This window comes from Oenanthe melanoleuca, chromosome 1 (assembly GCF_029582105.1).
Source record: "Oenanthe melanoleuca isolate GR-GAL-2019-014 chromosome 1, OMel1.0, whole genome shotgun sequence".
In the NCBI taxonomy this organism is placed as follows: Eukaryota; Metazoa; Chordata; class Aves; order Passeriformes; family Muscicapidae; genus Oenanthe; species Oenanthe melanoleuca.
This window is the reverse complement of record NC_079333.1, coordinates 4,460,968-4,480,441: the sequence shown is the minus strand read 5'-3', so window position 1 is coordinate 4,480,441 and position 19,474 is coordinate 4,460,968. Positions and strand designations below refer to the sequence as shown.

The 19,474-nt window shown below is 39.6% G+C and overlaps 1 protein-coding gene across 6 annotated transcripts in view; it reads right to left on the bottom strand.

Moving 5' to 3' along the window:
* Window positions 1-19,474, bottom strand: part of CRYBG3 (crystallin beta-gamma domain containing 3) — a 94,377-nt gene that overhangs the window by 49,321 nt on the left and 25,582 nt on the right. For all 6 annotated transcript variants that reach the window (XR_008843058.1, XR_008843055.1, XR_008843056.1 and 3 more), the window contains 4 exons: window positions 4,848-9,318; window positions 3,813-3,860; window positions 3,353-3,468; window positions 2,230-2,377 (listed from right to left, as the gene is read on the bottom strand). Coding sequence is in view for 3 of the 6 variants with exons in the window: in XM_056516313.1 (XP_056372288.1) it covers window positions 2,230-2,377; window positions 3,353-3,468; window positions 3,813-3,860; window positions 4,848-9,318 (4,783 nt within the window). In the remaining 3 variants the exon portion in view is untranslated. The remainder of the gene's footprint in view (window positions 1-2,229; window positions 2,378-3,352; window positions 3,469-3,812; window positions 3,861-4,847; window positions 9,319-19,474) is intronic.

Sequence of the window (19,474 nt, the reverse complement as noted above, 5' to 3'; positions counted from 1 at the left end):
CTCGCAAAATACTGCTTCACAAGACTATTCCAGAATGAGGTGTCAGGAACTCTTCTTGGCTCTTAGTTTTGAGAATATAACATTTAGCACCTTCTTTGGGCTTCCAGAAACAGACAGAAAAAAAATTCTACATGTGCAAAAAGGTCAAAATATGTATTTACAATAGGCCAGAGAACTGACCTGGCTAAACAGACTGTGCTGCAGGAGCTGCACTGAGCCTGGGTGTGCAGGCAGACTTTGCAAGCCTTGGCTCATGCTGCCTAGCCTTAGAGGAAATCAGTCTTCACATCATTTCAGGTCTTCATTTTGCTGGTTGCACAATCTGTTTCTTTGGAATCTCCTCCCCACAATTTTCTTGAAATTAAATACACATGGATACACCTAATGCATGTCCACAGTTAGCCAGGCCACAAGCTAACCAAAAAGTTAACAGAATCTCTGCTTTTTGGGGAGGCTTGAAGCCAAATCAAGAGCACAAAGCTACTGGCAGACTGTTCTTCAGTCAATATACTAATAAAAAAAAATAAAATATTAAATGTTCCTCCTACAGTTCCCTTAGTAAAAATCTGTTTTTCCTCTTCTTGGCAAGCTCCTTTCTTCTCAAATATTTAGCCAATGTTCAAATCTGCTAACTAAAGCCAATGGAGCAGCCATTAAACAAAGACCATAAAAAAACTACTTGAAAAATTGGAAGACAAGCTGGACAACCTGGACACAGAACCAGTATGGCCAAACCACTCTGCAGAAAAGACACTGACAGCCTATGAAAAAGAGAACAGCAATAAAACACAAGCTGCCTGAAAAACAATCCACTATCTGTCAAATAAAAATAAAGCCTATATTTTTCACAAAAACTAATACATCAGGTGGCACTTTGGGGAACTACCTTCCAAAAGCAGTTCCACAGTAGCTAAAAAACAACCTAAAAAAAGAGGGATGCCTTCATGAGTCAAGGTTTAGAGGACAAAACCTGGCCCTAGTGAGGGCACTAAACTCACCAGCCACACCTGCTAGAGGTTTAATTTACACGAGAGAAGTGTTGATTACTGAGCTAGTGTACAGTAACAATGCTTTCCATCTGGCTTCTATATAAATGAACTACAGACTGGAAGAAGAACAAAAGTCAAACCTATTTAGCTATACTGCAAAGGTTTTTATCAGACATCATGAAGTTAAACACAAGTCTTCTTTCATACCCAAGACACATTCAGGTTCCCTTGGCTGTTATTGAGGAACACCTTCATTTATTTAGTTGTCTTCCACATTAACAATCAGCATTCATATTAAATTTACATCAAAGCCTTTTAATTTGTTTAGCTCAAATAAATGTTAACTTCATTTTTCTTGCCTTTAGTCAGCTTCTTTTGAATTAATTAATTTCTAAATTTTTTAAGATAATGAAAAAGTATTTCTAATTGTTCTGACATGGTGTCCCTGTACTGATGACAAAAAGGTTATCAATTTTAAAATGACCTCTTATACCAGCAGAGAACAAAGAAACCACTTTACAGAAAACCTTTCACATTGTGATACAAATGATAATTCACTCACAGCAAGGGCCACTGCCCTTTGAGTAACTGGAATGTTACACTAAACAACGAGACCACTAAGTCTTCTTAAATCACAAGATCTGGAAAATATATTCCTCATTCACTGAATAACAATAGATGCATTATATTTCATTTTAGACATTTGATCTTATCTTTTCAAAAAAAAGCCTTCTAAACTGATGGCTGTAGGCAGAACCATGTGCTGTAGGTGTACTACTTGCCCAAGTAGGAATTCTACAGATGGCAAAAAATCTGTAGAGGAAATAGTAGCAGTTTTTGGAGGCTAAATTGTACAAACAGGATTGGAAACCCAAATACTACTGAAGCAGAAACCACACAGACACAGCAGAGAGCTTAAGATAAAACATCTTCAAAAATATGGATTGATTTCATTTAATTTCAAATAACTGGACAGGTAAACATCTAAAAGCAGGGGAGTCTGTGTCATGTGAGGGTGGTGGCAAAGAAACATAATCCACCTGCTTATTAACTCAGGAAGAAAAGGAAATTAAGCACAGCAAAAGCCCTGGAATTTATCACCTAGAAAGTGAAAAAACTGAGTCACAGCAAATTTGAATAAAGTCAGGAACACTACACACACATTATCCATTGCTGGTAACACACCACTGTGACCAATAAATCAATTTGCATGTGAGGATATTGTGGAGAAAGTCTGTACCTTTGTTACGTGTTTGATTGAACCAACTGTGAGGTTTCTTCGATGATGTTTTACTCCTGGGAGATCCCAAAGGTGATCCAGCACAGCTTCTCCTTCTTCTAGTACATGTTTTCGACCCTGGAACTTTGGTTTCTCATAAAAAATCCAACTGCAATAATGCAAAATGAACTGAGTCATTGCTAGTAGAGCACAACTGATGGGAAGTCCAGGAAAAAGCTCTTCTTACCAAGACAATTATCACATTTTTCTTATGTTGTCCCCCAATAGTCACATTCACCTTGGTATTGAAAAGTAAAATACACGGTTCTTCTCCAGGACAAAATATAAAATAAAAATACATCTAAACTACAATGTGAATGAACAGCCTTGTTTCACCAGGATATATATTCACCAGGAAATATATTAACTGTCACATCAAAACATGTCCTGTTCAGGCAGACACTACAAAAGGCATAAAACATACTAATAATGGCATTCAGCATTTCTTAGGATGTGAAAGGAATGTCTGCAAAACCACAAAGGCTGCCTCAAAGCTGCATAAATGTGACATGCCTGGCTGGCAGTCAGAAACATTTCCTGGAAGCTCCACCAATTAAATTCCAATGCAACAACTGACACAGACCTGGCCCTAGCTTCCCCAAGCAAATTGAGGAACACTTGCAAACTTAAAGGTCCTTGTATATATCCTTCTGTATCCACATTCCTTTCAATGCCACATTAAAACTAGCAGCTGAGAATGTTCATTTGATGGTCCTTTTGCAACAGCTACTGTATAGTGGAACTGAACTGTAAAAAATCCACCTTTTTTTTAAATACACATATTTCTAGTCAGAATTATGGTTACATTGGCTCAGCATTTCAGGCAAGAGCTCTAAACTCACACGTGGCTCTATTAGAAACTTTCTGTTTGAAGCTAGCTCCCAGGAGAATTTTTTTTCTTTTTTGTGTGGCATTTAAAGCCTTGTTTTATGCTTTTTCATTTGTATCAGTCTAATTATAAAGCAAGAAAAAGACATTACTGCAGATGGGACATGTGTCATAAATAAAAGAAATAAAAATACAAGAGGAACACACATGCAGCCTTTTGGAAAGACTCTATTTAAATATGACCTGGATTTCTTACCATCCTCTAATTATCCTAAGTACTGTTCCAGTGGGAAAGATCCATGGTGAGGCATCTAGCACATCAGAATGAACTTCTTGTTTACTTTTGTTGCCACAAGTATCATAAATAATAATCTGAAACAATACACAATGCATGCAAATAAGGGCCCATTTCAACATAGAGCATTTATTTTTTTGCTTGCAATTTGCACCCACTCAACTGAAAGGTTCCACAGTTTCTTCCTTTATGAAACACTCTATTCAATGAAAACAACAATTGCTGAGAAAGAAAGCAAAATTACTACTGTTAGGATTTAAAATAACATATTCTCACTATTAGCATGGGGAAGCACATGCTATTAATACATAAAAATACAGAAAATTAGACTAACAACTTCAGATGCTTTCCACTCAAAAATCACAGTATGACAAATTATTCCATGTATCATATTGATTTATGTGACACAAACTTTGCTTACCTTCCCTGGTCTTGGATTGTATTTGAGACTTGCCCTGTCAATGAGGTTCTGAAATTAAAAGGACATGGCAAACAACTATTAAAACTGCAAAAGCAGCACAAAGCACAGGCAGATTATTCTGGGTCTATTATTTCTGTACATGTACACAACTGTCTTTAGTAGAAAAAGCCAAGATTTGTTTCATTTGTTTCATTTGCCATTTGCAGCTGGTGTAAATTATTTAACAGGGTCAATCAGCAGAAAGTAGTATGTGCTAGAAAGGAAGAGCTGTTATGGAAATTAGAACCTTTACAAAAGCATTACTTCTTTCCAGCAAACAATAAACTGCATTTATTAACAGAGGAAAGAACAATACACCGACTGGAGTATTCCCAATATTGTGGGAAGACTTTTCCAGTTACACACTTGGTCTATGTGACACTTTGAAATTCTAAAGATGGGAAGAACAGTTTCCATACCCTCATTTGCCACTGCTTTAAGCAAACTAAAAAAAAAAAAAGAAATGTTAATCTATGGAAGCAGCTATGTTATTTACTTGCTAACTGAGCTATAGTTCATAGTAGACACTGTGATGAAACAATCAAAGAGCCCAGTAAGCTGATATTTATATATTTTTTTGAACAAGACAGCTCTATTAATCTCAGAAGGGAAAGAAATAAAAGAACAATTTGCATATAAAAGGCAATTCCATCATTTCAGGTTGAAATGTCCTTAATATGGAGAAGTCTGTCTTGTGCTATTCTAGAGACTTTTTATTATGCATATTTCTCTATATTACCTTCTGTTCACATATTCTGTTTTACAGTTAAATCACTTTCACCTATGTACTGGACCAAGTTTTTTATCTTTTAAAATTATTTTATCAGAAGACTTTTTTTTTAAAACTATGACTTTAAAAAGTCTAATAACTTCTGATAAAATCTTTTGACTACTTTTAAGATAAAAACTTAATTAAAAGGTAGCAAAGAGGATAGGGAGGCAGCAACTTTGAATCTGGGCTAATCACTTTGATTATTATGTGACATGACATCTTACCACTGACAGTTCTCCCAGTTTTGGCATGGTGTTGTCCTGGAACCAATGAATCTTTGGCTGCAGCATATCCTGGAGAATGCTTCCAAACCTGGTGCCCTTCTCAGAAGAGCCTTTTCTGGCAGATTTCAAGTACTGGTAGTACACACTTGTAGGAGACTGTGTTACAGCAGCATCAGCTTTCTCTGGAATTGGTTTATGATGTGACTGACTGGGAGAAGACACATCTGGAAACTGTTCTGCTTGCTCCTGTGAGTCAGGCTGTTCTTTTGAAAGAAGAAATGACTGCTCAAGAAAAGATCTACTTTGGCCATTTGATTGAGGGATTGCTTCAAAATTCCCTCTGCACTGACTGTAAAAGCAGTTGTCTTCTCTCTCAACACCAAGAATATTTTCCTCATATGAAGATTCTTCCTCCTCTTGCTCCACCCCATCCTCCTCGTCCTCTTCCTCTCTGCTGAAGCGAGCAGTGAACTGCAGGCGCTCGGACACCGACTGGAGCAGGGAGAGCACAGAAGTGTGCTCAGAGCTGTCCTTGGAGGCTCCCCCAGGATGGCCTTCTGGAGACACATCTGCAGACAGCAGATCTTCCTGGGAGCTGTCATCCTCGTAGATGGGAGACAGAGAGAAAGGATAAACTCTGTAGCGCTTGGCCTCCACGCTCAGGAACGACTCCGAGCCTCGGCTCCCTGCTGCTTCGTTCACCTTGCTGTCCTGCCCATAAAGACAGGCTGACTCCTGCTTACTCCTTGCTCTGTCACACCTTGGATGATCTGCATCATCTGAAGGCAAATCAGAAGGAGAAAGAAAACCAGTTTGCATCTCATCACTTGAGACAGGTTTGTTCTCAGTTTGAAGAGCACCTTCATAAATGATGGTAAAAGAACTGTTTTCCCACTGCTCAATTAGAGGAGAAGAGGCCAAAAGTTCTGTTGGTTCCTTCATGCCATTGCTGCAGTCCAGGCCATTTTCTTCAAGCTGATAATTTCTCTCCATGTCTTGACCCTTCATTTGTGCCTGCTTCACATTCTCATTATTCTGGGCAAAGACTGTGTTGAAGCAATGTTTCCCTTCACTTCCCTCTCCAGGACCAGACAGTTCAGGTACCATGGACTGTGTATTTAACCCAGCACTAACCTCTGCTCCCTCATTTGCTCTTTCTGCTGGTTCCTCTTCACTCTCCACTGCCTTTGAATTCTGTAAGGTTGCTTTTACTTGAACAGGTACTTCCTCTGCAGCCTCTTTCCCATCATGTTCAAACACACTGCCCTCTGCATTGTTTTCCAGAGACATCTGAGGGCTGCTTTTATCTTTGGAGTCACTCTGCAGGTTGATACATTCTTCACCACGCATAAGAGATGACAAATTAACATCTACAGCTGGGAGCAGTGTGCACTCTGGCATATTTGTATTATTGCATGAACCTTTTAACTCCAATGGGAAAAGTCTTTCTTCAGTCACAGAAGCATCTCTATCTCTAAAATGTAAAGTTCTATCGGATTTTCCACTTATTGCTGATACTTTACCACACATTCCTGCTGCAGCCAGACTGTCACACACCTTTCCATTGTGCCTCTCTTTTGTTTGCATCAGATAATCTGATTCTGGCCTTGCTAAACTGCTAGAGGGAATAAATCCATTTGTTTGACAAGTAATTGCATTATTTGGTACCTTTTCATCTCTTTGAGGCTGACCTATGCCATTTTCCATACAATCTGGAAGCAAAGGAGGACCTGAGCAAGCTGCCTTTTCACAGTTTACAGCTACAGTCTGAGTTTCATCCATCTCTGTTGGCTCCTGAGTGTTGGCAGGAAACCTCATATCCAGACTTAAAGTCTTCGGCATTTCAGCCTCAGGTTTAGGCTGAACCTTTCCAGAAAGCCTTTTCCTCTCAGTGCCTGGCTGCTGATCAGATGCCAGTTTTCGTATGGCTGAGTTAATGACCCCATCAACTGTTTCTTTTGCTTTTAGTGCTAGTGCCCTATGCAGGTCAATTTTATCAGGAAAGCAAGAGAGTATCCTTTCATCTTGATTATTTGTATCCACTTTTTCACTTCCTGTAAATGAAGATAAGCCTCCTCCACCGATCTCATTAAAATCTTTTAATGACTGCACAGCTGACTGGATTTTTCCTGCTGCCAGCTGTACACTTTCAGCCTTCTGATAATTGGCAATATCCATATTTATTAAACTATCCTTGCTCCCACGAAGCTGGCAGACACCAAAGCCTTCTTTTGCTTTTATTTCTTCTGTAGCCAAGTGTAAAACCAGGTCCACTATTTCTTCAGCTTTCTTCAGCAAAACAGCAGCATCTGGGAAAGAAGCGCATTCTTGTCCCTTCACATTGGTATCTCTCCATCCTTTCCCAGAAGAGAGCCCATTTGCCTGGGCAGGTGCAGCAGCTTGTTGGCCAGAAGGGGTTTCCAAGGTAGGTGAAGAACCAAGAATCACCTGTCCCACAGCATCCCTGCCCATGGTCTCAGATGCAGTTTCCAAAGATTTCAAAGGACAGATGGGTGATGGCATTGCCTCTGCCAGGACACTGCTGCCAGCCTGCTGTGCAGAGAAGGCCTCATCTGCCCCATCACTAGCTCTGTGACTGGAAGAATTACTGCTCCCCTGAGCAGAGCTGGACATCTCCAAGGCAGAAACAGGAAGGTTGGAGGCTTCTCTGGATACCAGAGGAGGAGAAGTGGGCCTGGAGATGCAAACAACCTCTCCATCTACTCCATCAGCAGAGCAATCAAGCATAGGAGGAGTAATCTCAGGTTCCAGAGAATTTGCTGGGCACAAAGTTCTCAGGTCTCCTGAGCAAGGTGGCCCCTCAGTCATCCTGTTCACTGGGATTATTCTCCCAGACTCTGCAGTCAGAAAAATAAAGCTGTCCTTTTCAGAAGCAGCAATCTGGCCATTTTCAGAGTTAGTGGCAGAAGGCAGCATCTTCCCTTGTTTGTCAGATGAAGAATCAATTACTGTGTGTGATAGTTTATTGCTGTTTTCCTTCTTGGAAGAAAAATTAATACACCTATTTTCAGAAAAAGATGGAGATCCAGAAATTAGGTCTACATCATCTTTTTCACAGGTGAAAGCAGAATGGTTGGTCAAAGGCTTTCCTTCAGACCTCAGGGCAGATTGAGGAACCACCATAGAGGCAGACTCACGGGTTGGAAGCACTGAGAGCTCATCAAAATCTGTTCTCACACTTTGATAGCCATGTGCACAAGGTGACACATTGACAAGGCCTCCCACTGCAACCTCAGACAAAACCTTGATTGCTTCCTCACTCTCCATTCCTGGACAAGGAAATCCAGTCTGCTGTGTGGCAGTGTCCTTAGAATTCTCCCCATGGATTAGCCTGTGACCATTTTGTACATGCACTGCGTTCCCTGACTCATTCAGTTCTTCATTACTAGTCCCCCTGCCCATGATTGTATCTTCATCATGTTGAATACATGACACTGAAGCAGGTAGACTGCCTCTGGCCAAGCACTTTCCTCCTTTAGATTCCATGCTGAGTGAAGTAGGAATTTGTTCATTAAAAGGAAAAACAACAGCAGCAGAAAAGTTCTGTGCATTTTGCTCTCTTTCCACAGTGGTCACAATTTTCTGTGCATTACCATTTCTTATATAACCAGCTTTATTGTCACTCCAAGTGTGCTGATCTGCTTTCTGCTGAAATGTAGTGGTACTGAAATGAAGCCTCTGGACATCCAAAGTTTGCTCTGAGTGATTATCTACTTGATGATTACAGCAAAATTCTCCCTTCCCCACCTGCGTTTCTTCATTAACTATCTTGCTTTTTGACTTGGGTGAATGTAAACAATCATCCCGTATTTCTTTTGGGGATGCCTTATTACCTGCTTTACTACAATAACTTTCTTTATCAAAGTTAGAAGTGGCATTTATGTCTGTCTGAAACAGAGTTTCTGCCTCTCCTACCAGTCCATCTTGTTTTCCAACCAAATAGTTTTCAGAACTGACTTTAAGGGAATGAGTACTCTGGGAAGTGGAATTGGTTAGGATCCCACTGCTCCTACCACTAAATGACAATAATGAATCTAGTGAATAAGTCCTTGTAACTTTTGTTCCAGCTAAAGCAGGTGTATTTCTTAAGTGTAACTCATGACATGATTCAGTGGATGAAGTTGTGGCCTTTGCAGTTCTTTCCTGTTTACTTCTGCCCAAGCAATGCTGAGCTTTACCAAACTGCTTGCTTCCCACTCTAACTGCAGAAGAATTTAACGTGTCATCATCTTGGTGATCTTTTCCATTTTCTTTTATTAGGCATTCTGATTTCACAGACAGAGTAGTTTGGACTTCTCCATTTTCTTTGCCTGCTGAAGCATTTCTGTTCTCAGGACCTTTTTCTCCTTTTCCACTTTCTGACTGATTCCTCAGGAGCTGCCTGATCCTTGCAGAGCCGCGATACGTTGCGTACGTGACTGCGGGTGCTTCTGGCTTCCGCCGTGTCTGCCTGGAACAAGGATCAGCAACATCAGCAAGGACAGACAATAAATTGCTGGTATGGTAATAAAGCTTAGCACTAGCTGTAGATGATGTAAAATGCTGTTTTACTCTATAGGTTAGCACAAACTGTAGATTGCACTCAACATTATTTTCCTCCTTCTTCTGCTAAATAGAGGTTTCTGTGACAAATAATGTGGACATCATCTTTTACCAAAAAAGCCAACTTAAACTATAAGAAAAAAGTAGATGTTGGCTTAACCAATTTCTATCATTTATTTTGTACCAGACAAGGGAATTGCTACTGACAAGTGCCACCGCAAGTCAACTTTTGCAGTGACAGAAATAATCATCTTGTTTCTAAGATTTTTTTATCCTTCTAAAGTAGGCCTGCACATTAAAACAGAAGAAAATTTACTGTAGTAACATTCATTAAAATACTGAATTGAAATTTAAATTTTTACCCAATGTCTCAACATATTGTTAAGAAACAGGATGAGGAGGAAAAAAAAACATGGTAGGAAGAAATAAGAAAGCATTCAATAGGGGATGCTTTTTTGAACCACAGGGTAGTAAGTAAGGAGATTGAATGGAGAATGAAGACTCTTGGAATACTGGAGGGAATACCAAAATGGGAAAACTAGAAATGTGACAAGGAATTGGTGGATCTAGCCATTCATTAGTCTTTAAATTTAGCAGCAAAAAACAGTGAATGCAAAAACTAAGAAATGAAAGAATCGCCACAGAGCAGCTGAGATCCTTCTCCTTCACTGCTCTTTCTCATAATACTAAGAATAAGTTCAGAGGCTGTCACTTTCAATTTTCTGAAGAAGCAGTTTTTCTCCTTTCTTAAAACTAGGAGACATCACAAATACTCACCTTTCTTTCAAATGCTTCTCTTTTTCCCCCCTACTTTTCTGCCTGTTAAAGAATTCTTGCAAAAATCAGTCACTGTCAGCTTTTCTATTCTTCACCTTAAGACAAAGTAGATGCTCAGACTAGACTGAAACTCCCTTCTGCCTCAGCCTCCACTTAAACTAAGAAGAAACCCCTTGAAAATCTGCCCTGTATCTGCTAACACAGTGAATACTGGGATCAGCAATTCAGCTGTCTGGAAAATTGTCATCCTCATTTCAGGAGACTCTCTTGGGCAAAAATAACAACAAAAACAAAAAGGTGTTGGCTAAGATTTTTGATTTCTAATAGAAAAGCATTGCAATATACAAAAATAGCTTCTTTGCACCTTCCCCCATTCCTTCAATTCGTTTAGAAGTTGTTACAGCTCTAAAGCTGAGAACAAGTAATTCAAGTGAGAAACAAAAAATAAATTCACTAAGGAAAGTGAAACATTTCCTTGAGTAACTCAATAACACTGAGTAATTTCAAATCTCATCTGTATAAATTCTGAGTATATATTGTCTCAAAAAATACATAAGAATATTAAAATGGAGTGGATCCACCAATCTAAAAAGAGACTCTCTCTTCTGTCAAGATTTTAGAGGCCAAGATTCTTACTTCAGTATTAATTTTGTTTTGAAGAGAGAACTTAATGCTATTTAAAGTCACAAGTAAAGAATACAGAGTGCAAGTGAACTAAATCTGAAATGATTCATATTCATAAACATTAAAAGAGAGATATAAACAGTCATTTATATGCATGTTTTACATTGTCAGGTACCTTTAGGCTAATGCCAAAATACATTAACATAGGAATTTAGACTTTGCAAGAGCTTGAAAATTCAGTTTGTATTGGGATTAAACTCACTGTCATCTGTGAAAATCACTATATAGGGTTTGTTGGCCAGGTATATGAAGTCACAGAGGAAATAGGAAAGTCCTGTATAAATAGCACATCTCCTGACCTGCCAAGTTAGATGCCTACACTTAGTCTTCAGTAGCATCAGTTTGGTTTCCAGAGATACCTGCAATGGTAGCTGCTAAACATCACACACTCCATTTGTTAAAATGGCTGACTTGAGGATTCACAACCCTCCAAAGAAACATAAACATTTCTGAGTGAGAAAAACCAAAACACAGTGGAGAAAAAGGGTAGTAAAAAAAAAAATCATCATTATTTTCCACAGAAAATTTTATTCTAATGTGTTTTCTAAGTTTAGAGATCCTAAAAATGTGAGTGGAAGGATCTGTTGAGTTCTGCAGTGCAGTATATTTACTCAGCATCATAGTCATACTAAAAATAAGTCTTAAGACCTGATCACGCTCTTATTAAGAATTAACCTCACTGAGTAACCTTTCCTGCTTTAAATAATCACTATTAAGCTTTTACAAACTCCAGCAGCTCCTCTATACTTTGGCCAGCCTCAGAAATAAGAGTTGGCCTACAAGTGCCCTGAATCCAGATGAAATTTCTTTTAAGAAAACAAGCAGAACACATACTGGCACCATTTCTCAGGAAGAAAAAGAGTTTTATGGATTCTTGAACAGATCAGCTGTAATGACATGTTTAAAGTGAGCATATAAATGGTATTGCAAGATGCCAAACACTCATTTCCACCAAAACCAAGACATGACTATGAATAAATAGCTTGAAAAGAATGAGCTTTTACTGAGTGTCTTTTATTTAATGGTTGATATTTTTGGGAGATATGCAGTGGGGAGAATTCATATTTATGTACAAACATGTGATGAGAACCAGTATTCCACAAGAAACCTGGAACACCCTTTCCAATTGTCTTCCATACCCAACCTTGCCTTTGAATTTTTCATGTGAACTCAGAAATTCTGAAACCCAAAGCATCCAGATATGGGATGAATAGGTAAATTTTACAGAAGGGATGCCAAGGAGAACCCAACATGATTGTGTTCTATATCTACATGGATTTGAGCTACATATCCCCCCAAACCAATATTTATTACAGATGGTCAGACCAAAAAAACATTCTCAGAAGCTTTGTGGCAACCTTTATAACTTCTCCCAATTCTTTTTGCTCTCTGTCTTCTAAGGGAATTTATGCACAATCCAATCCTGAGGAGCACTGGCTCCAGCCCTGCTCCTCCTGCAGAGCTCCAGCCTGTGCCAGTGTTTCCTAACAGCTCTGCTCTCCTGAAGGCTTCACTCTACCAAGACTTTTGTCAGTGAGCTCTATTTTCAACCAGAACCAACCTTTCCTCCACAGACAAAGCAACTTCAGAGTTTCTGACCTTTGATAAAAGAATTTGCTGATCAGCATATTATTAAAAATTTTGCCAGGAGACCTTTTAGCCCTAATGCACTTCCTTTCAGAGCACATAGAAGCATATTCACTCTGAATGCTCCAATGCAACAACAGGACATTTAAGAAATGAAAACCCATGTTCCTATGCAGCACCAGCAACTCAGCTGTAAGTCTTATGAAACAAATTTAGAAGCAGGCTGTGCTGCAAAAAAAACTTCTGAAAGTGTCACTAGAGACTTGTTTCGTTTCTGATCACCAAAAAAAAATGTCGGTTCAAAACTTACCTTAAAAACTCTTGGCAAAAATTTTTTTTCAGCTTGCGTGAGGATGCAGATGAAAGCCTGATTATACAAAGAGCCCAGTGTGCATTCTGTCACATATTTCAAATGGTAGGAGATTCCCTCTTTCCTGTCCTCATAGGAAGCTATTCAATTCCCTATAAAGCCTTAAATCAGTTTCACAAAAGACTTTGACAGCAACAAGAGAGGATGTCAACATGAGTTACGTTAAATTTGTCAAAAGTAGGTGCTTGTAGATATTTCTTCTATTGTGAAAAAAGATATAAAAAGTTAAAGGGGTCTAACTCAAGGAGGAGAAGGGAACATGTTCTGACATCTTATATGACAGTCATCTTGTGTAACTTGCCCAAGTGGCAGTGGTTATAAAACTGTTGTTGATTTGGAAGGCCAGAAGCAGGAGGAAACCTGCTACCTTAAATGCCTCATCCCAGTGCATTCCTAAAGAGCACATTGTTTGCATTTTTTCAAGTGTTCACCATCGAGATGGCAATCCCTCCAACCCTTTTGAACAGTACAATAATGCAGAAACCATACAATAATGCAGAAAGCACAGAGCCCTGTACATTTCCCAAAAGTCAGAGGAAGACCACACAGGCTGACAGAGTATCTCAGACCCTGGCAGCACAGTCTATTTGTACAGCAGGGCACTGCTGCCCAGCCTGCCTCTCCCAAAACATGCCATGGTGAATTTTCCCCTCATAGCTCACTCTTCCAGATATTTTCTCCCCAGTCCAGCAGCCAGCTGCTTTTACAAGCATATCCATGCATTATTCCCCCAATCTCTTTTCACAAATCCCACAGAGGGAGCTACCAGATGGATCTGCAGGTTGCAGGCTGAATAATCACTGATCTAGATTTCATACTTGTGGCCCCTGGCTACCCCTTTCTGACCATCTTAAAATTACATTGTTGTTAATTTAAATTTTTTTCCACTTAGCTTTTAGTCCACTGTATAGTTAAATTACAGCTTTCAAAAAAAAAAAAATTCTATTAAGGTACTTCATCTGGAAACAACTGTCTTATAGTCACTTTGAAACACCTTCTGGTGGAATCCAGCTTACTCAGCCAGCCGGTTTCTGAGCTCATGTAAAATATTAATAAATGGGAAAAATGAAAGACGTGCTGGAAAAAAGACACTGTGGGCTAACTGAATACTTGCCATGCACAACATAGATGAAAGAATTGTTTTTTAGCTAGAGGGGATAGCTTCATGATTTAAATCTGCAGTCTGAAATACTTAGTGTCCTGAGATGTCACACTGTATGTTTGAAAAGGTCAAAAGTTTGATTGAACAAAGTGATTTACACACAGTTGATTCTGCAGGAAATTTTAAAGCTAATGTTCCATAAGGGCAATTAAGAGTCAACGACAATTTTAATAAAAGCAAATACAGTCTCTGTGACCTTGGAAGGAATGTTTTTCCTTCCCCTTGCCCTTTAGTAGTACTTCTTGATTATCTACCACATCTGGGAAAACCTATTCTTTGAGTCTGAAGGAAGACAGCACACTGACCCAAAACAGCAGGGGCTGTGAGACCAAGACCAGCACAGAGGGCTTGGATCACTCCTAGCTCTTCCTTGCCCTATTTCCCCAGTACCTGACAGCAGCCAGCCCTTCCTACCCCATACCTGTGGGAACCATCCTCACCTGCTCCCTTTTCCTCTGTCACACTCAGGGATTCAGGTGCCCAGGACTTGCCCCTCCCAGGGAACAGGGACAAGCAGAGCTGCTGCTGCTTCTCACTGGTATGCAAGAGCTGGGGACAGCAGCGAGGTCTCCCCTTAGTTTCCCATCTTAAGGCTGAAGAAAGCCACTCCTCTTGGCTTCTTCTGAGATGTAGTGGAGAATAAAAGCCAGGGCATCCCTTTACTCTCTTCAAGCAAGAGTGCAGCTTCGGGTGTGGTAGGGAATGCAAAGGGTTTGACTCAGTTGAATACACTGCACAGCTGAACAGCCCTACTAAAAACCAAAAAGTTCAGCAGAGAAGACAATCCAGTAAATTACTTTTTAACCTAATTTATTTAGTGCAATTTTGCATCACACATCTGTTAAGAATTACTCTTAAAATATAAAATTTCATTCTTCAGAAACACAGAAATCTTTGCTTTGGCACCAACAAGAACCTTTCCTTTGGACCATATCCATCTCTGGGCACCCCTCTCTGGCAGGTAGAGAAATGCTCTGGGGTCTGCATTTCTCCCACATCACAACCCTGAGAGTGACCACCCTCCACAGCTCACCCAGGAAATCAGGGGCAGGATGGTCCTGCTCCTTCCCCAGGACAGCCTTCTAGTTTTGGGTGCAATTTGGCTGACCCAGAAGGGTGGAGCTGCCCAGGTAATTTATGCCCCTCTTAACTGGCAGCAGGTCTTTCTCAGTAATGACTCCCTGTCCACCTGAGCACCAGCAACTGAACAACACTGCATTTCCAAGGCCAGAAAGCCATCAAAGATCAACAAACCAACACCAACAAATGTAGGAGCAGCAGCTTCCCCACTCGTCCTCAGCAATTACCTGATGAGACTATTGCTTGGAATTAAGTGATGATTTTCTGTTCACTTACTCTTGATTTTCTGCCAAAGGCATCTATAGGGAAAGATGAATATTGCTGCTACTGACTGAAATCAAAACTACAATACACAGCAATTCATCAGAAAAATTAAGGGCTGTGTTTTGTTATCACCACAAGCTTGCCTCTGACAAGCAACACAAAGTAAACCTGAAGGATTTTATCAGATGTATTTCTATCAAAATAAAAGGGCAGGATTTGCAGACAGTGGCAAGGTGGGAAATACTAATTCCTAATACTAATACACATTGATTAGTTGCACAGCAAAAGGTTTACTTGACTTAAATTTAATTTAAAAATCCCATTCCCTCACAAAACCAAATAATTTATAAAACAGTAGAACTGTAAATGGACTGAAATTTTTTTCTCCTTAGGGCTATCTCCCTTCTGAATTAAATTGCTTGCAATGCTCTCACTAAATTATTATTATTCCTAGTACCTGGCTCTTAGTAGGGTATGAAATGTAAATGCATGTTTTGAGCATCTGCTTTTGAAATCACCCCCTCCCCTCTTTTACCTACAGTTAGAAAACCCTTGCAGTTGTGGGTTCAGAGTTCTCACTCCCAAGTCTACAAGGTTCATAACACAAGGAAGAAGACAGGATTTCAAAGTGCTTTGTTGGACTGGTGCATTAGTGTGTTACCCAGGATTATTTGATCAAAATATTCCAAATAGGTACAATTTTGATTTTTGCCTCTTAAGCCATGTTCAGCAATGCAATAAAGCTCTTTTCCTTGCTGAACTCCAGAACAAGCTGTGCAGCTTCACAAGCACTATTGTTCTGCACACCACTATTTGCAACATCCACTTATTGTTACTGGATATTACAGAAAAAAAAAAAAATCTACTGGAAGACAGACAAATGGCAAGCAGTCAGTAGAACAGATCTGGGTCATCAGTCTTTGGGGGAGGGGAAAGGAAAACACTTCTCAAAGTTTTGTCTCAGTCACCTGCACAAGGTACCACCCATTACCACCACTGGGAATGTTGAATAGATGGCAGGTATACACTGCAGGAAGTCCATTCTCAGTTTTGAAGCCAAATCATTGACAGGCAATATATGTGTAAGTGTATGAATTTTACATTACAGGAGAGAAAGAATGGGGCAATCCCATGCTTTACATTTGTCATGTACTTTAAGAAATGGTCATCTCTCTCATGTAGACTTTCAGCAATGAGAAATGAGGTGAAGCGTGCCCCCACTCTTTTATTATTAGGGCTTATTTCATCACTTAAAGGTTGGCTTTTAACATCATTAAGGAGTGAAAAGGCCAAGAGTAAACATGAAGTTTCCACTTTTATACTTACTAGTCTGCCACAGGGACTATTCTACCCAGAAGCTGCCATTTTACCTAAGCAAGAGGGTTTTTCTACACTAAGTAGCAAATACCCTACTTTGCAATTGCTTGCTCCCCTTCACTTCTTTAAGGCAAAGAAAACTTCAACCATCCCAGAGAAATGGAAGACTAAGAGATGAAATAACTGGAGACTTAACCCAACTCTCCTCACCCATCTTCTGTGCTGCAATTATTGTCCACAGTAATTGTTGTCTAGAGACTTCACCAAATTTATCATGGTTTTGTCTTTTGTGCTCCTCCTTTACCACCTGCCACTCTTGGGATTAAAGGAGCAAAAGCCTTTGAGGTACAAATTACCTCTGGGCCAACCAGCCAGGGGTGATGGAAGAATAATGTGACCTACACATTTTGTGCCTCAAAAACATGAACTCCACAGACTGAGCTCATGAATTCCACTTTCCTTGGCTCAAGGCCTGGAAACTCAAGTCTTTATCAAGTGCCAGACCTCCCACTGAGGGCAAAATTAACCTCAGTTTACAGGTCAGAGCACTCTGATATCCTTGTACTTCACCAAATATTGCTTTAAGAGTATGAGGAGAGTGAGGTTGTCTGAGTAGAGACATCTGAGACCATTTGGTAGGTTTTTAAAATCTGAAAGGTTGTTTGGTTTAGGTTTTCTATTTTATACAACTCTAATGGGGATTATGCAATCTACAACCATCCCTCTTCCACTTATCATTGCAACCTCCTGACTAACCACAGACAGTCCCTAACACAGCATTTCTCTGTAGTTTAGAATTAATAAATTCATTTACATCTTCCTCCTGAGAAAGGAAACTGCTGTAAGATTAATAATGCAGTGGGTGTGGTCACAAGGATTTGTAAAGCTCTTTGCTACATCCTGCCTCTACAGGAAATGCTAAAATTGCAGTTTAGTGCCACAATCAATGGAATCAATACCTTTGGCTTTAAAAGGCTCACTAGCATGTCTTGTATGACTTTTAGGACTCAATCACTTTTAGGTTCAGATCATCTTTGCTCTTCATGGTTTCCACACCTTCCTGTTGCTTTGTGCTAGGTCTTTATCCCTTCTCCTCATCATCCTCATGTGCTTGTAGCACCCACTCCCAAGAAGACTCTTTAGCCAACTGGCAGCAACCAAGAGCATTTTTACAATTTAGCTATGCTAGTTGAATACCAGCTAGTTCATATTTAGTAAAAAAAAAAAATAAAAATAAACCACTCTGCATCCTTTAAAATTTTATAAACTAAGAGAGAACAAATCCAACATAACCACTTCCATAAAAGAAAAAACAAGTTATCCTGACTAAAATAACCCCAGTTATTAAAACTTTTTCGAAAGGTAAACAATGCAAGCCTCTGCTTCCCCACAGTCATTCCAATTTTTCTTTACTAATTGCTTCAGAAGAGCAGTTCACATTGTGTGGTCAGGCAGAGAAAAACAATTAAAGCTACACAGAGATTGTCTAACTTGTTAGTATCCCAAGCCAAAAAGGCAGAATGTACAGTGTACTTTTGAGAATGAGCTTAAAAGAACATAGACTGATTTAATGTTTGCCTTAATTTATAACAGCTACAATGAAAAAAAAAAATACTCCAATTTTTCTTCCATTTAAAAAAGTTATTTTCCATGAAAAAGCTTCATTCTGTATATAGGCCAACCCAACATTACCTCCAAACTAGCAACACACATTCCTCCATGCTTGCCTAGCCATGAGACACATGAACTATACTGAAAAAATCTACACTGGTTTGCAAAGATTATCTAACAATACAGCACAATGTCAAAGGATGGTAATTGGAAAATCCAACTGCAACTTCAACTTCAGGAAAACAAAAATAACTCAAAAATTTTTGCACAGAGCAAAGAGGTCACTCCAGTGAGTTAACACCCACACTTTCCAAACTCTGCAAACTTTGACAAATGCCTTGTTTTATTAATCTACATTTTTATGAAGAATTCACAAGAAGAAAAAGGGGAAGGAGATCCATCTTACCCTGTAAATTGTGCATATACAGTGAAGGACTTACTACACAAAGAGCAAATAGCAGCAAGAGACTGATGTAGCAACCTGGCCTGTCCAACAGGTTTCAGGGAATACAGTTTGCTCAGGAGCTAGACCAGCAACACCATGCTCCTGGGCTCCCCTGGGAGCAGCTGAGGGGAGGAGAACTTTGCTCCTGCATTAATCAAAGCAGTGGTGGTGCTGAGCTGCAGTTTGGAAAAAGCACAGTCAGATGGGTGATACCATGATAAGAGTCTGGGATAAAAACCAGTTGACACGTCACAGACCAAACCAGAGTGTGCACAAGAACACAACCATCATTACTATTAATTACTGTATTTTGAAGGTGGAAATACAGCTTTAACTTCACCTGAATAGATACCACTTCACCTATTCATATCTTGATCAACCACTGCATTTATAACATAAAGCTTCAAATCATTATTCTGCCAAATAACAAGTAAGGGTAGAGTGCTGGAGACATCCCCAGTATGGAAATGGAATTCAATAAGCAGCTATTTTGGCTGTCTCTGACCCCCTACATGGAGATGAAACATTTCACATGTCATCAATAAACAGACTGAGCATAACTCAAATTAATTAAAAAATAATTCTTCTGAGTCCATCCTCCCATTCTGCAATGCAAGCAGGAGCACTGTGACAGACTTACTGGTTACTCCCAATCACTACTTCCTGCTTCAACTGAAATAAATATTCTGGGCCATATTGAAAGTCTGAGTCATCACCACTTGCAGATCCACTGCCCACAAACAGGTCCATGTTCTATACATCCATCA